This window comes from Oncorhynchus masou, chromosome 12, assembly GCF_036934945.1.
Source record: "Oncorhynchus masou masou isolate Uvic2021 chromosome 12, UVic_Omas_1.1, whole genome shotgun sequence".
NCBI lineage: Eukaryota > Metazoa > Chordata > Actinopteri > Salmoniformes > Salmonidae > Oncorhynchus > Oncorhynchus masou.
In genome coordinates, this window is record NC_088223.1 from 94,178,934 (window position 1) to 94,195,438 (window position 16,505).

Genomic DNA, 16,505 nt, shown 5'->3' on the forward strand with positions numbered 1-16,505 from the left:
AACTTTTTTGCCCCACTGTATATAGATGGACTATAGATAGATTATATAGATGGACTATAGATATATTATATAGATGGACTATAGATATATTATATAGATGGGCAATAGATAGATTATATAGATGGACTATAGATAGATTATATAGATGGATTATAGATAGATTATATAGATGGACTATAGATATATAGATTATATAGATGGACTATAGATATATTATATAGATGGACAATAGATAGAGTATATAGATGGACTATAGATAGATTATATAGATGGACTATAGATAGATATATTATATAGATGGACAATAGATATATAGATTATATAGATGGACTATAGATATATTATATAGATGGACAATAGATAGATATATTATATAGATGGACAATAGATATATAGATTATATAGATGGACTATAGATAGATTATATAGATGGACAATAGATATATTATATAGATGGACTATAGATAGATTATATAGATGGACAATAGATAGATTATATAGATGGACAATAGATAGATTATATAGATGGACTATAGATAGATTATATAGATGGACTATAGATAGATTATATAGATGGACAATAGATAGATTATATAGATGGACTATAGATAGATTATATAGATGGACTATAGATAGATTATATAGATGGACAATAGATAGATTATATAGATGGACAATAGATAGATTATATAGATGGACTATAGATAGATTATATAGATGGACTATAGATAGATTATATAGATGGATAATAGATAGATTATATAGATGGACTATAGATAGATTATATAGATGGACTATAGATAGATTATATAGAACAAGGTTTGCAATCACACAGAGTAGAATATTAGATTTCCAATCAGATGTGATTGGTCACATACACATATGTTATTGCGGGTTGTAGTGAAATGCTAAATACTGCTTCTGAGCTAGAAGCAGAGCTGACGTGCCATCGTCTGGACACGGACAAAGACAAACACGTGTTAGCCCTTATCGTCCCCAAGGACCAAGATATCAAAGAAATCAATGCTATAGTACGGTAGAGTATAAGGGGAGAGGTTCTACTCACCTTGACCCAAGGGTGCTCCAACACCTGTACTGCTGTGTATCTCTGATCCACCTCCACCTGCAGCATGGACCTGATCAGCTCCTTGGCAGTCTCTGACACATTGTCCCAGTAAAGGAGAGGGAACTCCAGCTGCCTCATTAGGATCTGGTCAAACAACAACTCCTGGTCATCACTGCTCCTATACACAGCATAGAGAAACACATCAAAACAATATATATACAATATCTTAGAATTAATCAATAAGGGCAGAGGGGTCTGGTATATTTAATCAATATGGCCAGAGGGGGTCTGGTATATTTAATCAATAAGGCCAGAGGAGGTCTGGTATATTTAATCAATATGGCCAGAGGGGGTCTGGTATATTTAATCAATAAGGCCAGAGGAGGTCTGGTATATTTAATCAATAAGGCCAGAGTGGTCTGGTATATTTAATCAATAAGGCCAGAGGAGGTCTGAATATATTTAATCTATAAGGCAAGAGGAGGTCTGGTATATTTAATCAATAAGGCCAGAGGAGGTCTGGTATATTTAATCAATAAGGCAAGAGGAGGTCTGGTATATTTAAGCAATAAGACCAGAGGAGGTCTGGTATATTTAAGCAATAAGGTCTGAGGGATTGTGGTACATGGCCAATATAGCACAGCTAAGGGCTGTTTTTAGCACGACACAACGCGGAGTGCCTGGATACAGCCTTTAGCCGTGGTATATTGGCTATATATCACAAACCCCCTGAAGTGCCTTATTGTTACTATAAACTGGTTACCAACTTATTACAGCAGTAACGGCTAAGGGCTGTCAGCCAATCAGCATTCTGATCTCGAACCACCCAGTTAACAAGGGCCAGTTGTGTTGAAAACAGTCACATAGCTAACCAAGTTAGTAAAGATTACGTTTTATTTTGACTGCGCAAATGGTCGTGTAAGCATCTGATGTTGTTTAACCTTTAACCCCTTTATAACCAACCTGCTACTTTTTACTTGGATGGCGACGTCAGGTTTTCGGGAAATACATTGAAAACTAACTTGAACATCTGGACTGTAATGACAAGAATAAAATGTAATTGACAGATGTGGGAACAGACTGAATTAATGCATAAGGCAAGGCCTGTAACGTTAGCTAGCGACATTGCTAAGCAAGCCAGATTGACTTGTATGGAGTCACTTTAACATACCTAAGGGAACATTTCGACATTTTCTGTATGGTTAGTGAGAAAGTCCATATTGCAAATGTACCGTCCCTTACTAGACGTCCGAAAACATGTGTAAAATTCGGGGACGGCGTCGGGCCGAGCGGCAGGGACAGACCTACCCGGAAGTCATCAAATGAACTTTGTCGGACATTCGGTTTTCGTTTTATAAAATAATACATTTTTGGTCATTTTTCTGCTATCCCGGAAAATCCCACAAGAGGACATAAGCAATCATATTGCAATTTGACAAAACATCACGAATCACGACAGGGCCTTATCTCGAAAACTGAAAATATTTCGAAGCCGAAACTTGGTGAGCGTAGGTTTGGCATAATGGGCAGTTGGCCCCGAACAAGATGGCGTCTAGGCCTCAACGGTTTTTGAGTTATGGCCATTTTTCTGGGATTAAAGGTCCAAAATGAAAATAGAGAAATTATTTTTTCACTTCACGTCAAAGTCAAGGAGCCTCCGGTGTCAATAAAAAAAAATCTGCCATTTATCGATCGTCATTTAAGAGAAATCGTACAATGACAGATTGGTGATGTTCAAATATAGTTTTTTTTTCAACAGTTACAGATCCAGTTGCAGGGTGTTCATACGAATATTTTTAAAGTGTGCTGCGGAGCTCTGCGAGATTTCTGTGATTTTCTATGATTTTCTGAAATAACACACACTCACTAAACCCTCCGTAAATAACTCAGTTCTTAACGTAAAGACTTAAAACTCAGGATTCTGTAAAGGCATACCCAATCAGGATATGGGTTTATTTATAGCTTCCTGTGCCAACAGGAAGTGTCTTAAATGGTGTCATAGTGGCTGTTTCCAAGGGTTAAAAAGGTCAGATCTTTTCAAAACTTCATATGTGTGATTAGGCAACCCTCCTGAACTGTAAAATCAGTCATTTCTCCCAACAGATGTCAAAGAAAAGCTCTCACACACACACAGCAAGGATGGAGTGACAAAGCAAGGTGCTTAAAGACACAGAGAGCAGGCAATGGCATAAACATAATCCCAAGGCCGTGCCGAGTTCAACGAGATATCCCGCTTGACCGTAGCTCGCTCGGTCTAAGCGCAGCGACCATTAGAAAAGTAGGCCCAAAATTAAGCCTGCACCACAATGTCATTTGCTTTTGGTGACAGTGAGAGAACCGTTAGGGTGAGAAACACAATTCGACCTCAGGTACGTTCCTAAGGTCCCCCCGATCCGTGCAAGCCTAACCTTGACCGTGTGGCATTAACCCTTCACTGTTAAAATAAGGTGTTTACATCAAACAGTTTGCATTGACTTCTCTCCCCATAGGAATACATAGGAATACATTGCCTGCTCCTCTAAATTCAACCTGAGGCCTATGTGGGTTATGAATGCCTTATGAACCTGTCTTTGATGATTATGTTATGTTAGTCCATCAGGACACTATGAGGTCTACCTGTGTCGATTCTAAGCTTCCTGGACCAACCGGAAGTGCTTAAAATCACCCTAAAAGTGAATATCCATACACTGCCTGCAATTTGATAGACATAGTGCATTGAACCCTGTGTAAATCAGTCAATTCTTAACGTAAAGACTTGAAACTCAGGATTCTGTAAAAGCATAGCCCATTGAGGATATGTGTTGACTTATAGCTTCCTGTGTCAACCGGAAGTACCATAATTGGTGTCTCAGAGGCTGTTTGGAAGGGGTTAAAAAAATCAGATCTATCCAAAACTTCATATTTGTGATTAGGCAACCCCCATGAACTGTAAATCAGTCATTTTTCCCATAAAAATTCAAAGGAAAACTAAATCACACAGATACACAACTTGGAAGGAGGGACGTATTGGGGTGCGTAGAGACTGACACTGCCTCCAATAGTTAGCTTTGTTCGAGCTAAAAAAGAACCGTCAGACCTAGAGCTCTGAAACTTTAGAAACTTGTTCTAGACCTCAGGTCGATAGTGCGTGGTGAGTTAGGTGGCTCTAGAAGGTTCTCGGACCGAGAAACAGCGTCGTACATTTGCAATGACTTCAATTCATTTTGACCATTACGAAAATGGCGACATTTAGAAAAGTCTCAGAGACACAAGACTAGGTGCATTGAAACCGGCTCGGCCCATAGACACGGACCCCAACGTTTCTGTCCGATAGCTCATTCAAGGACCCCATAGCAAGGCATGGAAAAAGTGGATTTTCAGCACCAATTAGGGTTTTACTCGGGCACCGAAGGACCTATCGAGCCGAAACTCGGGATTCGGGGTCGCCTCACATAGGACTACACATAATGTCCGAACTGGACCCGTAGCTAGAACGTAACTATGTGTTTTACGTTTTTATTATGTTTTAAACTAAAGGCGCTGTGAATTATGGGCCTGCTCTGACATATGTGATAGTTGGCTTCTAAATGAGTTGGAAAAAGTGGGTTTGGTGTCAATTGGTATCAGTTTGGTGTCAGAATGACATCTAATTGACTGATGGACACTGACTTGCTAGTTGACTTTTGTTAATTTGCAATATGTTTAAGCGGAGAGAGACCATCACCAAAATGGCATTCTGAAATCAACACAAAAAATGGCATCACCATAGTGTCCAGACTGTGCCGAGTTCAACGAGACGCCCCGCTTGACCGTAGCTCGCTCGGTCTGAGCGCAGCGACAATGAGAAAAGTAGGTCCAAAATGAAGACTGCACCACAACGTCATTTGATTTTGGGTGACAGCGGCGGAACCGTTAGGTTTAGAAGGACAATTCAAACACAGGACTGTTCCTAAGGTCCTCCCGATCTGTGCAAGCCTAACCTTGACCATGTGGCATTAACCCTTCACAGTTAAAAGAAGGTGTTTACATCAAACAGTTTGCATTGACTTCTCTCCCCAAAGGAATACATTGCCTTCACCTCTAAATTCAACCTGAAGCCTATGTGGGTTATGAATGCCTTATGAACCTGTCTTCTACGACAGCCCATCAGACCACTATGAGGTCTACCTGTGTCGATTCTAAGCTTCCTGGAGCAACCGGAAGTGGTTAAATTCACCCAAAAGGTATTTGGATGTACATCACCAGCAAAGGTGAAAATGACTCTGATGACTCTGACTGATTTTACAGTTCAGGAGGGTTGCCTAATCACACATATGAAGTTTTGAAAAGATCTGACCTTTAACACTTGGATACAGCCACTATGACTCCATTTAAGGCACTTTCTGTTGGCACAGGAAGCTATAAATAAACTCATATCCTCATTGGGGTATGCCTTTACAGAATCCTGAGTTTTAAGTCTTTACGTTAAGAACTGAGTTATTTACGGAGGGTTTAGTGTTATTCCAGAAAATCATAGAAAATCACAGAAATCTCGCAGAGCTCCGCAGCACACTTTAAAAATATTCGTATGAACACCCTGCAACTGGATCTGTAACTGTTGAAAAAAAAAACCACCTATATTTGAATATCACAAATCTGTCATTGTACGATTTCTCTTAAATGATAGATGAATGGCTGATTTTTTTATTGACACCGGAGGCTCCTTGACTTTGACGTGAAGTGAAAAAATAATTTCTCTATTTTCATTTTGGACCTTTAATCCCAGAAAAATGGCCATAACTCAAAAACCGTTGAGGCCTAGACGCCATCTTGTTCGGGGCCAACTGCCCATTATGCCAAACCTATGCTCACCAAGTTTGGGCTTCGAAATATTTTCAGTTTTCGAGATAAGGCCCGTCGTGATTCATGATGTTTTGTCAAATTGCAGTATGATTGCTTATGCCCTCTTGTGGGATTTTCCGGGATAGCGGAAAAATGACCAAAATTTGATTATTTTATAAAACGAAAACCGAATGTCTGACAAATGCCCGACGCCGTCCCCGAATTTTAAACATGTTTTCGGACGTCTAGTAAGGGAAGGTACATTTGCAATATGGACTTTTTCACTAACCATACAGAAAATGTCGAAATGTTCCCTTAGTGTATGCTAGCGACATTGCTAAGCAAGCCAGATTGACTTGTATGGAGTCACTTTAACGTTAGATGAGCAAAGCCCATTTCATGTATTATACATTAGCAGTTTCCCAAAGTTTGGTGTTGCCTATGAACTTTGTCCAGCTGGCTGTGTTTTGTTTGTGGAGTAATGTGGAATAACTACAGTACCAGTCAAAAGTACGGACACACCTACTCATTCATTCTTAATTTTCATTATTTTTACTATTTTCTACATTTGTAGAATAATAGTGAAGACATCAAAATGATGAAATATCAAAAAAGTGTGAAACAAATTGAGATTCTTCAAAGTAGCCACCCTTTACCTTGATGACAGCTTTGCACACTCTTGGAATTCTCTCAACCAGCTTCATGAGGTAGTCACCTGGAATGCATTTCAATTAACACTAATAATTCATTTGGAATGTCTTTCCTTCTTAATGCTTTCAAGCCAAATCAGTTGTGTAGTGACAATGTAAGGGTGGTATACAGAAGATAGTCCTATTTGGTAAAAAAACAAGTCCATATTATGTCAAGAACAGCTCAAATATGCAAAGATAAATGACAGTCCATCATTATTTTAAGACATGAAGGTCAGTCAATGCGGAACATTTCAATACTTTTTAAAGTTTCTTTAAGTGCAGTTGCAAAAACCATAAAGCGCTATGATGAAACTGGCTCTCATGAGGACCGCCACAGGAAAGGAAGACCCAGAGTTACCTCTGCTGCAGAGGATAAGTTCATTAGCGATACCAGCCTCAGAAAATGCAGCCCAAATAAATGCTTCACAGAAGTCAAGTAACAGACACACTCAACATCAACTGTTCAGATGAGACTGTGTGAATCAGGCCTTCATGGTCAAATTGCTGCAAAGAAACCACTTCTAAAGGACACCAAATAACAAGAAGAGATTTGCATGTGCCAAGAAACACAAGCAATGGACATTAGACCGGTGGAAATCTGTCCTTTGGTCTGATGAGTCCAAATATAAGATTTTTGTTTCCAACCGCCGTGTCTTTGTGGGACGCAGAATAGGTGAATGGATGATCTCTGTATGTGTGGTTCCCACTGTGAAGCATGGAGGAGGAGGTGTGATGGTGTGGGGGTACTTTGCTGGTGACACTGTCAGTGATTTATTTAGAATTCAAGGCACTCTTAACCAGCATGGTTACCACAGCATTCTGCAGCGATACGCCATCCCTTCTGGTTTGGGTTTAGTGGAACAATAATTTGTTTTTCAACAAGACAATGACCCAAATCACACCTCCAGGATGTTTACGGGCTATTTGACCAAGAAGGAGAGTGATGGAGTGCTGCATCAGATGACCTGACCTCCACAATCACCCGACCTCAAGCCAATTGAGATGGTTTGGGATGAGTTGAACCGCAGAGTGAAGGAAAAGCAGCCAATAAGTAATCAGCATATGTGGGAACTCCTTCAAGACAGTTGGAAAAGCATTCCAAGTGAAGCTGGTTGAGAGAATGTCAAGAGAGTGCAATGCTGTCATTAAAGGCAAAGGATGGCTACTTGAAGAATCTAAAATATATGTTGATTTCTTTAAAACTTTTTTTGGTTACTGCATGATTCCATATGTGTTACTTCATAGTTTTGATGTCTTCACAACTATTCTACAATGTAAAAAATAGCAAAAATAAAGAAAAACCTTTGAATAAGTAGGTGTTCTAAAATGTTTGTCCAAACTTTTGACTGGTTACTGTGTATTGTCATCATTGAATTGTGCCGGTGCCGTCCATACAGTTAACATTAGAGACTTGTTAGCTTGTAGTTGCGACCGTTACTGTCAACTAACAACGTTAGTTGGATAAAACATTCGCTATCTTATATGCCTGTTACATGCAAGTGTCAAGGCCCATGGTTTTACACAGATGACTTCAGTCATGTGAAAAACCTATAAAGATATAAATAGATATAGATATAGATAAATATAGATAGATATAGATATAAATAGATATAGCTATAGATAGATATAGATAGATATAGCTATAGATAGATATAGATAGATTATAACTATAGATAGATATAGATAGATTGAAGCTATAGATAGATATAGATAGATATAGCTATAGATAGATATAGCTATAGATAGATATAGATAGATATAGCTATAGATAGATATAGATAGATATAGCTATAGATAGATATAGATAGATATAGATATAGATAGATATAGATATAAATAGATATAGATAGATATAGCTATAGATAGATATAGATAGATATAGATATAGATAGATATAGCTATAGATAGATATAGATATAGATAGATATAGATATAAATATAGATAGATATAGACAGATATAGATATATATAGATATAGATATAGATATAGCTATACATAGATATAGATATAGATATAAATATAGATAGATATAGATATAGACAGATATAGATATATATATATATATAGATATAGCTATAGATAGATATAGCTATAGATAGATATAGATATAGATAGATATAGATATAAATATAGATTGATATAGATATAGACAGATATAGATATAGATATATATAGCTATATATAGACAGATATAGATATAGATATATATAGATATAGACAGATATAGATATAGCTATAGATAGATATAGATATAGATATATATATATATAGATTGATATAGATATAGACAGATATAGATATAGATATATATAGATATAGCTATAGATAGATAGATATAGATATATATATAGATATAGATAGATATAGATATATATATATAGATATAGATATGTATAGATATAGATAGATATAGTTATAGATAGATATAGATATATATAGATAGATATAGATATAGATAGAAATAGATAGAAATATAGATATAGATAGATATAAATAGATATAGATATAAATAGATATAGCTAGAAATAGATAGATATAGCTATAGATAGATATAGAGAGATTATAACTATAGATAGATATAGATAGATTATAGCTATAGATAGATATAGATATAGATAGATATAGATATAGACAGATATATATATATAGATATATATAGATATAGCTATAGATAGATATAGATAGATATAGATATAAATAGATATAGATAGATATAGATATCAATATAGATAGATATAGATATAGATAGATATAGACAGAAATAGGTATAGATAGATATAGATAGATATAGATATAGCTATAGATAGATATAGATATAGATATAGACAGATATAGATTGATATAGCTATAGATAGATATAGATATAGATATAGACAGATATAGATATAGATAGATATAGATAGATATAGATATAGACAGATATAGATATATATATATATAGATATAGACAGATATAGATAGATATAGATAGATATAGATATAGACAGATATAGATATAGATAGATATAGATATAGACAGATATAGATAGATATAGATACATATAGATATAAATATAGATAGATATAGATATAGATATATATAGATAGATATAGATATAGATATATATATATATAGATATATATAGATAAATATAGATATAAATATAGATAGATATAGATATAGATAGATATAGATATAGATATAGACAGATATAGATATAGATAGATATAGATATAAATAGATATAAATAGATATAAATATAGATAGATATAGATATAGATAGATATAGATATAGATAGATATAGATATAAATATAGATAGATATAGATATAGATAGATATATACATATATAGATATAGATATAGATATAGACAGATATAGATATAGATAGATATAGATATAGATAGATATAGATATAGATATATATATATATATAGATATAGATATAGACAGATATAGCTATAGATATAGATATAGATATATATAGATATAGATATATATAGATATAGATAGATATAGATATAGATAGATATAGATATAGCTATAGATAGATATAGCTATAGATAGATATAGATATAGATAGATATAAATAGATATAGATAGATAGCTTCGGTTGTTTGTAGCTTTCCACTCATCTGACTGGTGTTAGCTAGCTACCAGCGCTGTTGCTACGCAACCCACCATGTATCAGAACTCTGAAACTAAAAATAAATATCAGCGCTGGTTCCATATGATGTTGTTGGCATGCCGATAGCCTTTCTCTGGGCTCAGAGATTCAGCACAACTTCCTTCCAACCACATGACGGGGTACGGCACCAATCACTGAAGCTCTGGATTCCACTCCAGACATTGATTCATCAAAATGAAGACGTTTTTTTTGTCAGTATTACATGTCAGATTGGAAAGGGATTGCGTATACAGTGGGACAGTTTGTTTGTGTAATTCACCATAACTGTGCAGTCAGGATTCAGTTGATCTTACCCGCGGAAGGGAGGGAAGCCACACAACAAGATGTAGGCGATGACTCCTACTGCCCAGATATCTACCTTAAGGCCATACCTAGAACACAAAGAGAGAGAGAATACACAGGACAGAGAGAAAGAGCGAGGGAGAGAGAGAAAGAGGGAGGGAGGGAGAGAGAGAGAGAGAGAATAAACAGGTCAGAGAGAAAGAGCGAGGGAGAGAGAGAGACAGGAAGGGAGAGAGAGAGAGAGGGAGAGAAAAAGAGGGAGAGAGAGAGAGAGAGGGAGGTGGAAGAGATAAAGAGAGTTGGAGGAGGGAGGGAGAGAGAGAGAGAGGGAGAGAGAGAAAAAGAGGGAGAAAGAGATAGAGAGAGAGAGAGGGGGGGAGAGAGAGAGAGAGAGAGAGAGAGAGAGAGAGAGAGAGAGAGAGAGAGAGAGAGAGAGAGGCGGGGGGGGTCAGGAGACACACACGTACCCTGTCTCTGCCATGATCTCGGGTGCTACATATGTGGGTGTCCCACAGACTGTGTAGAGAGGTCCGTCTACTTCCGTGGCCAGACCAAAGTCTCCCAGCTTCAGACTCTTACTGCCATCAGCATGCTCATACACCTGGAGGGGAGAGGAGAGAAGAAGGGAGAGGGGGAGGAGAGGAGAGGAGAGGGGGAGGAGAGGAGAGGAGAGGAGAGAAGAAGGGAGAGGAGAGGAGAGGAGAGGAGAGGAGAAGGGAGAGGAGAGGGGAGGAGAGGGGAGAAGAGGAGAGGGGGAGGAGAGAAGAAGGGAGAGGGGGAGGAGAGGAGAGGGAGAGGAGGAGGAGAGGGGGAGGAGGAGGGAGAGGAGGGGAGAGGGAGAGAAGAAGGGAGAGGGGGAGGAGAGGGGAGAGGAGAGGGGGAGGAGAGGAGAGGAGAGGAGGGGAGAGGAGAGGGGGAGGAGAGGAGGGGAGAGGAGGGGAGAGGAGAGAAGAAGGGAGAGGGAGAGGAGAGGAGAGGAGAGGGGGGAGGAGAGGGAGAGGAGAGGGAGAGGAGAGGGGGGAGGAGAGGGGGAGGAGAGGAGAGGGAGAGGGGGAGGAGAGGAGAGGAGAGGGGGAGGAGAGAAGAAGGGAGAGGGGGAGGAGAGGAGAGGAGAGGAGAGGGGGAGGAGAAGGGGGGAGAGAGGGAGGGGAGAGGAGGGGAGAGGAGAGGGGGAGGAGAGGAGGGGAGAGGAGGGGAGAGGAGGGGACAGGAGAGAAGAAGGGAGAGGAGAGGAGAGGTGTAACATTAAAAATATAATGTAGTTAATAATTGTATGTATTAGAATATCTATCATGTGATCACTGTAATGCACGGAATACTTCCAGGGACATGTAATCACACTGAATACTTCCAGTGACATGTATTCACACGGGAATACTTCCAGTAACATGTATTCACACTGAATACTTCCAGTGACATGTATTCACACGGAATACTTCCAGTGACATGCATTCACACGGGAATACTTCCAGTACCATGCATTCACACTGAATACTTCCAGTGACATGTATTCACACTGAATACTTCCAGTGACATGTATTCACACTGAATACTTCCAGTGACATGTATTCACACTGAATAATTCCAGTCACGTATTCACACTGAATACTTCCAGTGACATGTATTCACACTGAATAATTCCAGTGACATGTATTCACACGGAATACTTCCAGTGACATGTATTCACATGGAATACTTCCAGTGACATGTATTCACATGTACATACATTTTTTAAACCAAATACTTTTACTCAAGAACTATTTTACCGGGTGACTTTCACTTTTACTTGAGTCATTTTGTGTGTGTGTGTGTGTGTGTGTGTGTGTGTGTGTGTGTGTGTGTGTGTGTGTGTGTGTGTGTGTGTGTGTGTGTGTAGGAGTGTCGAGAGAAGAGGGTAAAAGAGATGAAAGATGTGAAGGTAGAGAGAAGAAGGAGGGAGAGATGACTGCATCACTGCAGGGGGGACTACCGATAAAGTAATAGGAGCATTCTCTCTGTCGCTCTCTTTCTCTCTCTCTCTATCTCTCTTTCTCTCTCTCTCTCTGTCTCTCTCTATCTCTCTCCCTATCTCTCTCTCACCATCTCTCTCTCTCGTCGGAGTGCATGCTGGGAGTGAGTCGTCAAGCAGGAGTGATTGTGAGAGCGAATGGAATTTCTTTTCACTCTATTGAGTTTTGGTATGTATATATATATATATTGATTAGTTTAGTTGTTTTAAGGGTATCTTGTTTAACTATCACTAAGCACGTATAGGGGTGGTGGGATCTTTGAGGTTGGTTTTTCGCGAGGGCACACCAGCGGGTGGGGCTGGTTGCAATGGCCACTCGCGGAGGTGTAGAGTTTGAAAAACTTAGTCGGAGGCATGGAGTAAAGATTCCTGCTGCGGCAGGGTGTTCAGTGGAAGAATGTAGCTTGGCTGTGGGCGCTATCATTGGGTATGATAGCATCAAATCAGCCTCAAGGATGAATAGCGCTGTAGTGATATTCTTAGATTGAATTGAAAAGGTGAATAAGATAGTTGAGAGGTGTTGTGTTGCGGGAGACACAGACGCCGGTATTTCCGCTTATGAATCCGGCGAAGAAAGTTATGCTTTCTAACGTGCCTCCATTTGTTAGAGATTAAGTGTTGGAGCGGAGCGAGAGTTATCTCGCCATGGTCAAATCGTATCTACAATAAAGAAGGTTCTTTTTGGATGCAAATCTCCGTTGTTGAAACATGTCGTGTCTCATAGGAGACAAGTGCATATGATTTTAAAAAAGGAAGAAGATGAACTGAATTTAGCGTTCAGCTTTAAGATTGATGGATTTGATTAGGTCTTCTATGCATCTGCTGAATCAATGAAATGCTTTGGCTGTGGAAGAGAGGGGCATTTGGTGCGTAGTTGTCCCGAGAATGAGCGCGCTGAGCCTGGTAGTAGCTCTAGTGCGGGTGCAACTAACGCACCACCGCGAAGGGATGAACATACTAAGGGTGCAGGGGAAGAGAGAAGGTGGGCAGATGTGGTTGGAAAAGTAGGAGAGGAAGGCATTGTGGATACGGGGGCAATTGTGGTAGATCAGAACAAAGAGGGAGGGGAAACAGTAGGTGAGATTGCGACTGCCGTCGCTGAGGTGGTGCTGGAAAATGAAATTGGAAATCAAGAGGAGATTGAAATAACGGAAAAAGAAGCGAATGTTTTCAAAATACCGAGGAGTAAAAGGAAGAATTTAAGGGGTGGTGAAGGGTCTAATTCTAAGAGAAAGGTAGAGATTGATCAGTTGAAGATGAACAAGTTGTAGAGATGGTGGAATATTCTTCTGGGGAGGATAGCGAGAGTGAGTCATCTGACGCGTCACAACAATATAGTGAGATAAATGGGGTGTAAGGGAGGTATGGGATCGAGAAGATACGTCATTTTCTGAAGTTGACAAAAGGGAAGAAATATATGCAGGATTACAATGTAACTGATTTTTTTCCTGAACGTGAATTGTTTATTGAATCAGCAAAGTTTGATGTCAAAAATTACAGGGGGAAGTTTGAAAAGCCCTGAAATTGCTAGACTCAAGAAAGTGGTCACAAGAGTGATAAGTGATGTAAATTCTAAAGAAAATGAAAGAGTTCAGTTGCAGCTTTAACTCTGTAAAGAGATGTGGTGGCTGTATCTTCCTCTGTATATTTTTTTCATCCATGAGCAGTTTTAAGATTTCTTCTTTAAACATAAATGGGGCAAGAGATGTTAAAAAAAGAGCCATGGTGTATGAGTTAATTAGGGGAAAGGGAAGTGACATCATTTTTCTACAAGAAACGCATAGTAATTTGGAAAATGAAGTTATGTGGCAACAGGAGTGGGGGGGGGACAGTGGTGTGTAGTCATAAAAACTCAAAAAGTGGGGGTGTGGCTATCTTGTTCTCAAAAGGGTTTTTGCCTTTGTCATATGAGGTTGAAGAGGTAGTTGAGGGGAGGTTATTAAAAGTTAGAGCATCACTATGTGTCTGATAAATGTATGCGTTGTGTGGGGTTGTGTTGCGTTGTGTGGGGTTGTGTTGCGTTGCGTGGGGTTGCGTTGTGTGGGGTTGCGTTGCGTTGTGTGGGGTTGTGTTGCGTTGCGTGGGGTTGCGTTGTGTGGGGTTGTGTTGCGTTGCGTGGGGTTGCGTTGTGTGGGGTTGTGTTGCGTTGCGTGGTGTTGTGTTGCGTTGTGTGGGGTTGTGTTGCGTTGCGTGGTGTTGTGTTGCGTTGTGTGGGGTTGCGTTGCGTTGCGTGGGGTTGCGTTGTGTGGGGTTGCGTTGCGTTGTGTGGGGTTGTGTTGCGTTGTGTGGGGTTGCGTTGCGTTGTGTGGGGTTGCGTTGCGTTGCGTGGGGTTGCATTGCGTTGCGTGGGGTTGCGTTGCGTGGGGTTGCGTTGCGTTGCGTGGTGTTGCGTTGCGTTGCGTTGTGTTGCGTTGCGTGGTGTTGTGCTGCGTTGCGTGGTGTTGTGTTGCGTTGCGTGGTGTTGTGTTGCGTTGCGTGGTGTTGCGTTGCGTTGCGTGGGGTTGCGTTGCGTGGGGTTGTGTTGCGTTGCGTGGTGTTGCGTTGCGTTGCGTGGGGTTGTGTTGCGTTGCGTGGGGTTGTGTTGCGTTGCGTGGTGTTGCGTTGCGTTGCGTGGGGTTGTGTTGCGTTGCGTGGGGTTGTGTTGCGTTGCATGGTGTTGCGTTGCGTGGGGTTGTGTTGCGTTGCGTGGTGTTGTGTTGTGTTGCGTTGCGTGGGGTTGTGTTGCGTGGTGTTGCGTTGCGTTGTGTGGGGTTGTGTTGCGTGGTGACAGTTGAGAGGGTATGTTTTCTAGAGACATTATCAAATACCATTGAGAAATGTAACAAAGAAGATTATGTATTTATTGCTGGGGATTTTAACTGCACAGTTAGCGATTTAAATAGAAATCACCAAGAACCTCATATAGCCTCAAGGACGTTTTTAAAACGCCTCATTGTAACAAATGAACTGTGTGATATTTGGCGGAGTCAAAATGGAGGAACAAGGCAGTACACCTGGGCGCATGTGAGAGAGAACATCATCTCTCTGGCCAGGTTAGATAGGTTTTATGTTTTTGAGCATCAATCTCAGGTCTGTAAATCAAGTGTGATAACCCCAGTGGGATTTTCTGATCATTGTTTAATAACAGAGGTGGTGTTCATTAACGATGTAAAACCCAAAAGCGCATACTGGCATTTTAATATAACTTTATTGAGTGATGCTCACTTCAGGAACTGTTTCAGTTTTTTCTGGGAGAGGTGGAGGTCTCAAAAGGCCAGTTTTGTATCCCTTCAACAGTGGTGGGATATAGGGAAAATCCAGATTAAACAATTCTGTAATCAATACACGAGGAATGTCACCAAGGATATCACCAGATCAATGAAAGCCCTAGAGATTGAAATAGTGGAACTCGTGACGTTGGTTGAGACCACAGGAGATCGAGGCCATACTCAGGCCCTCAAGAGGAGAAAAGCTGCATTGGCAGACCTGCTGGGTATCAGAGCACAGGGGGCATTGGTGAGAAGTAAGTTTCAGAGAATATCTGAAATGGATGCCTCATCTAAATTTTTCTTTGGTTTAGAGAAAAATAATGGACAAAGAAAAATTATTCATTGTCTCAAATCAGCTGTTGGACAAGAGCTCACTCGACCTAGTGAAATTAGAAAGAGGGCAGTAGAGTTCTATGCTGAGCTCTACAAGTGTGAGTACAAAGAAGATAAAACAGTGACACAGCAGTTCTTTGATGGGCTCCCAAAGGTAGCTGCAGAAGCTCAGGTTGAGCTTGAGCAACCATTGTCTTTGCAAGATTTATACACTGCATTAAAAGGCATGGAAAATGGAAGGGCACCAGGCATTGATGGATTCCCGTTGACTTTTTTAAGTCTTTTTGGGCTATGTTGGGAGAGGATTGGTTAGAAGTAGTTAATGATAGTTTAACCGGAGGGTTACTACCAATAAGCTGCAGAAGGGCTGTCCTCACCCTACTGCCCAAAAAGGATGACCCGAGGGA

The 16,505-nt window shown here is 39.8% G+C and overlaps 1 protein-coding gene and 1 long non-coding RNA gene across 2 annotated transcripts in view; both read right to left on the reverse strand.

The window, feature by feature from the left end:
• The window catches only part of LOC135551084 (uncharacterized), a 160,548-nt gene that overhangs the window by 114,444 nt on the left and 29,599 nt on the right, over positions 1-16,505 (reverse strand). The gene's annotated exons all lie outside the window — the stretch shown is intronic.
• The window catches only part of LOC135548991 (serine/threonine-protein kinase DCLK1-like), a 38,982-nt gene that overhangs the window by 13,692 nt on the left and 8,785 nt on the right, over positions 1-16,505 (reverse strand). The window contains exons 6-8 of the mRNA XM_064979063.1: positions 10,977-11,110; positions 10,521-10,598; positions 1,067-1,244 (exon numbers count right to left, since the gene is read on the reverse strand). Of these exons, the coding sequence (XP_064835135.1) occupies positions 1,067-1,244; positions 10,521-10,598; positions 10,977-11,110 (390 nt within the window). The remainder of the gene's footprint in view (positions 1-1,066; positions 1,245-10,520; positions 10,599-10,976; positions 11,111-16,505) is intronic.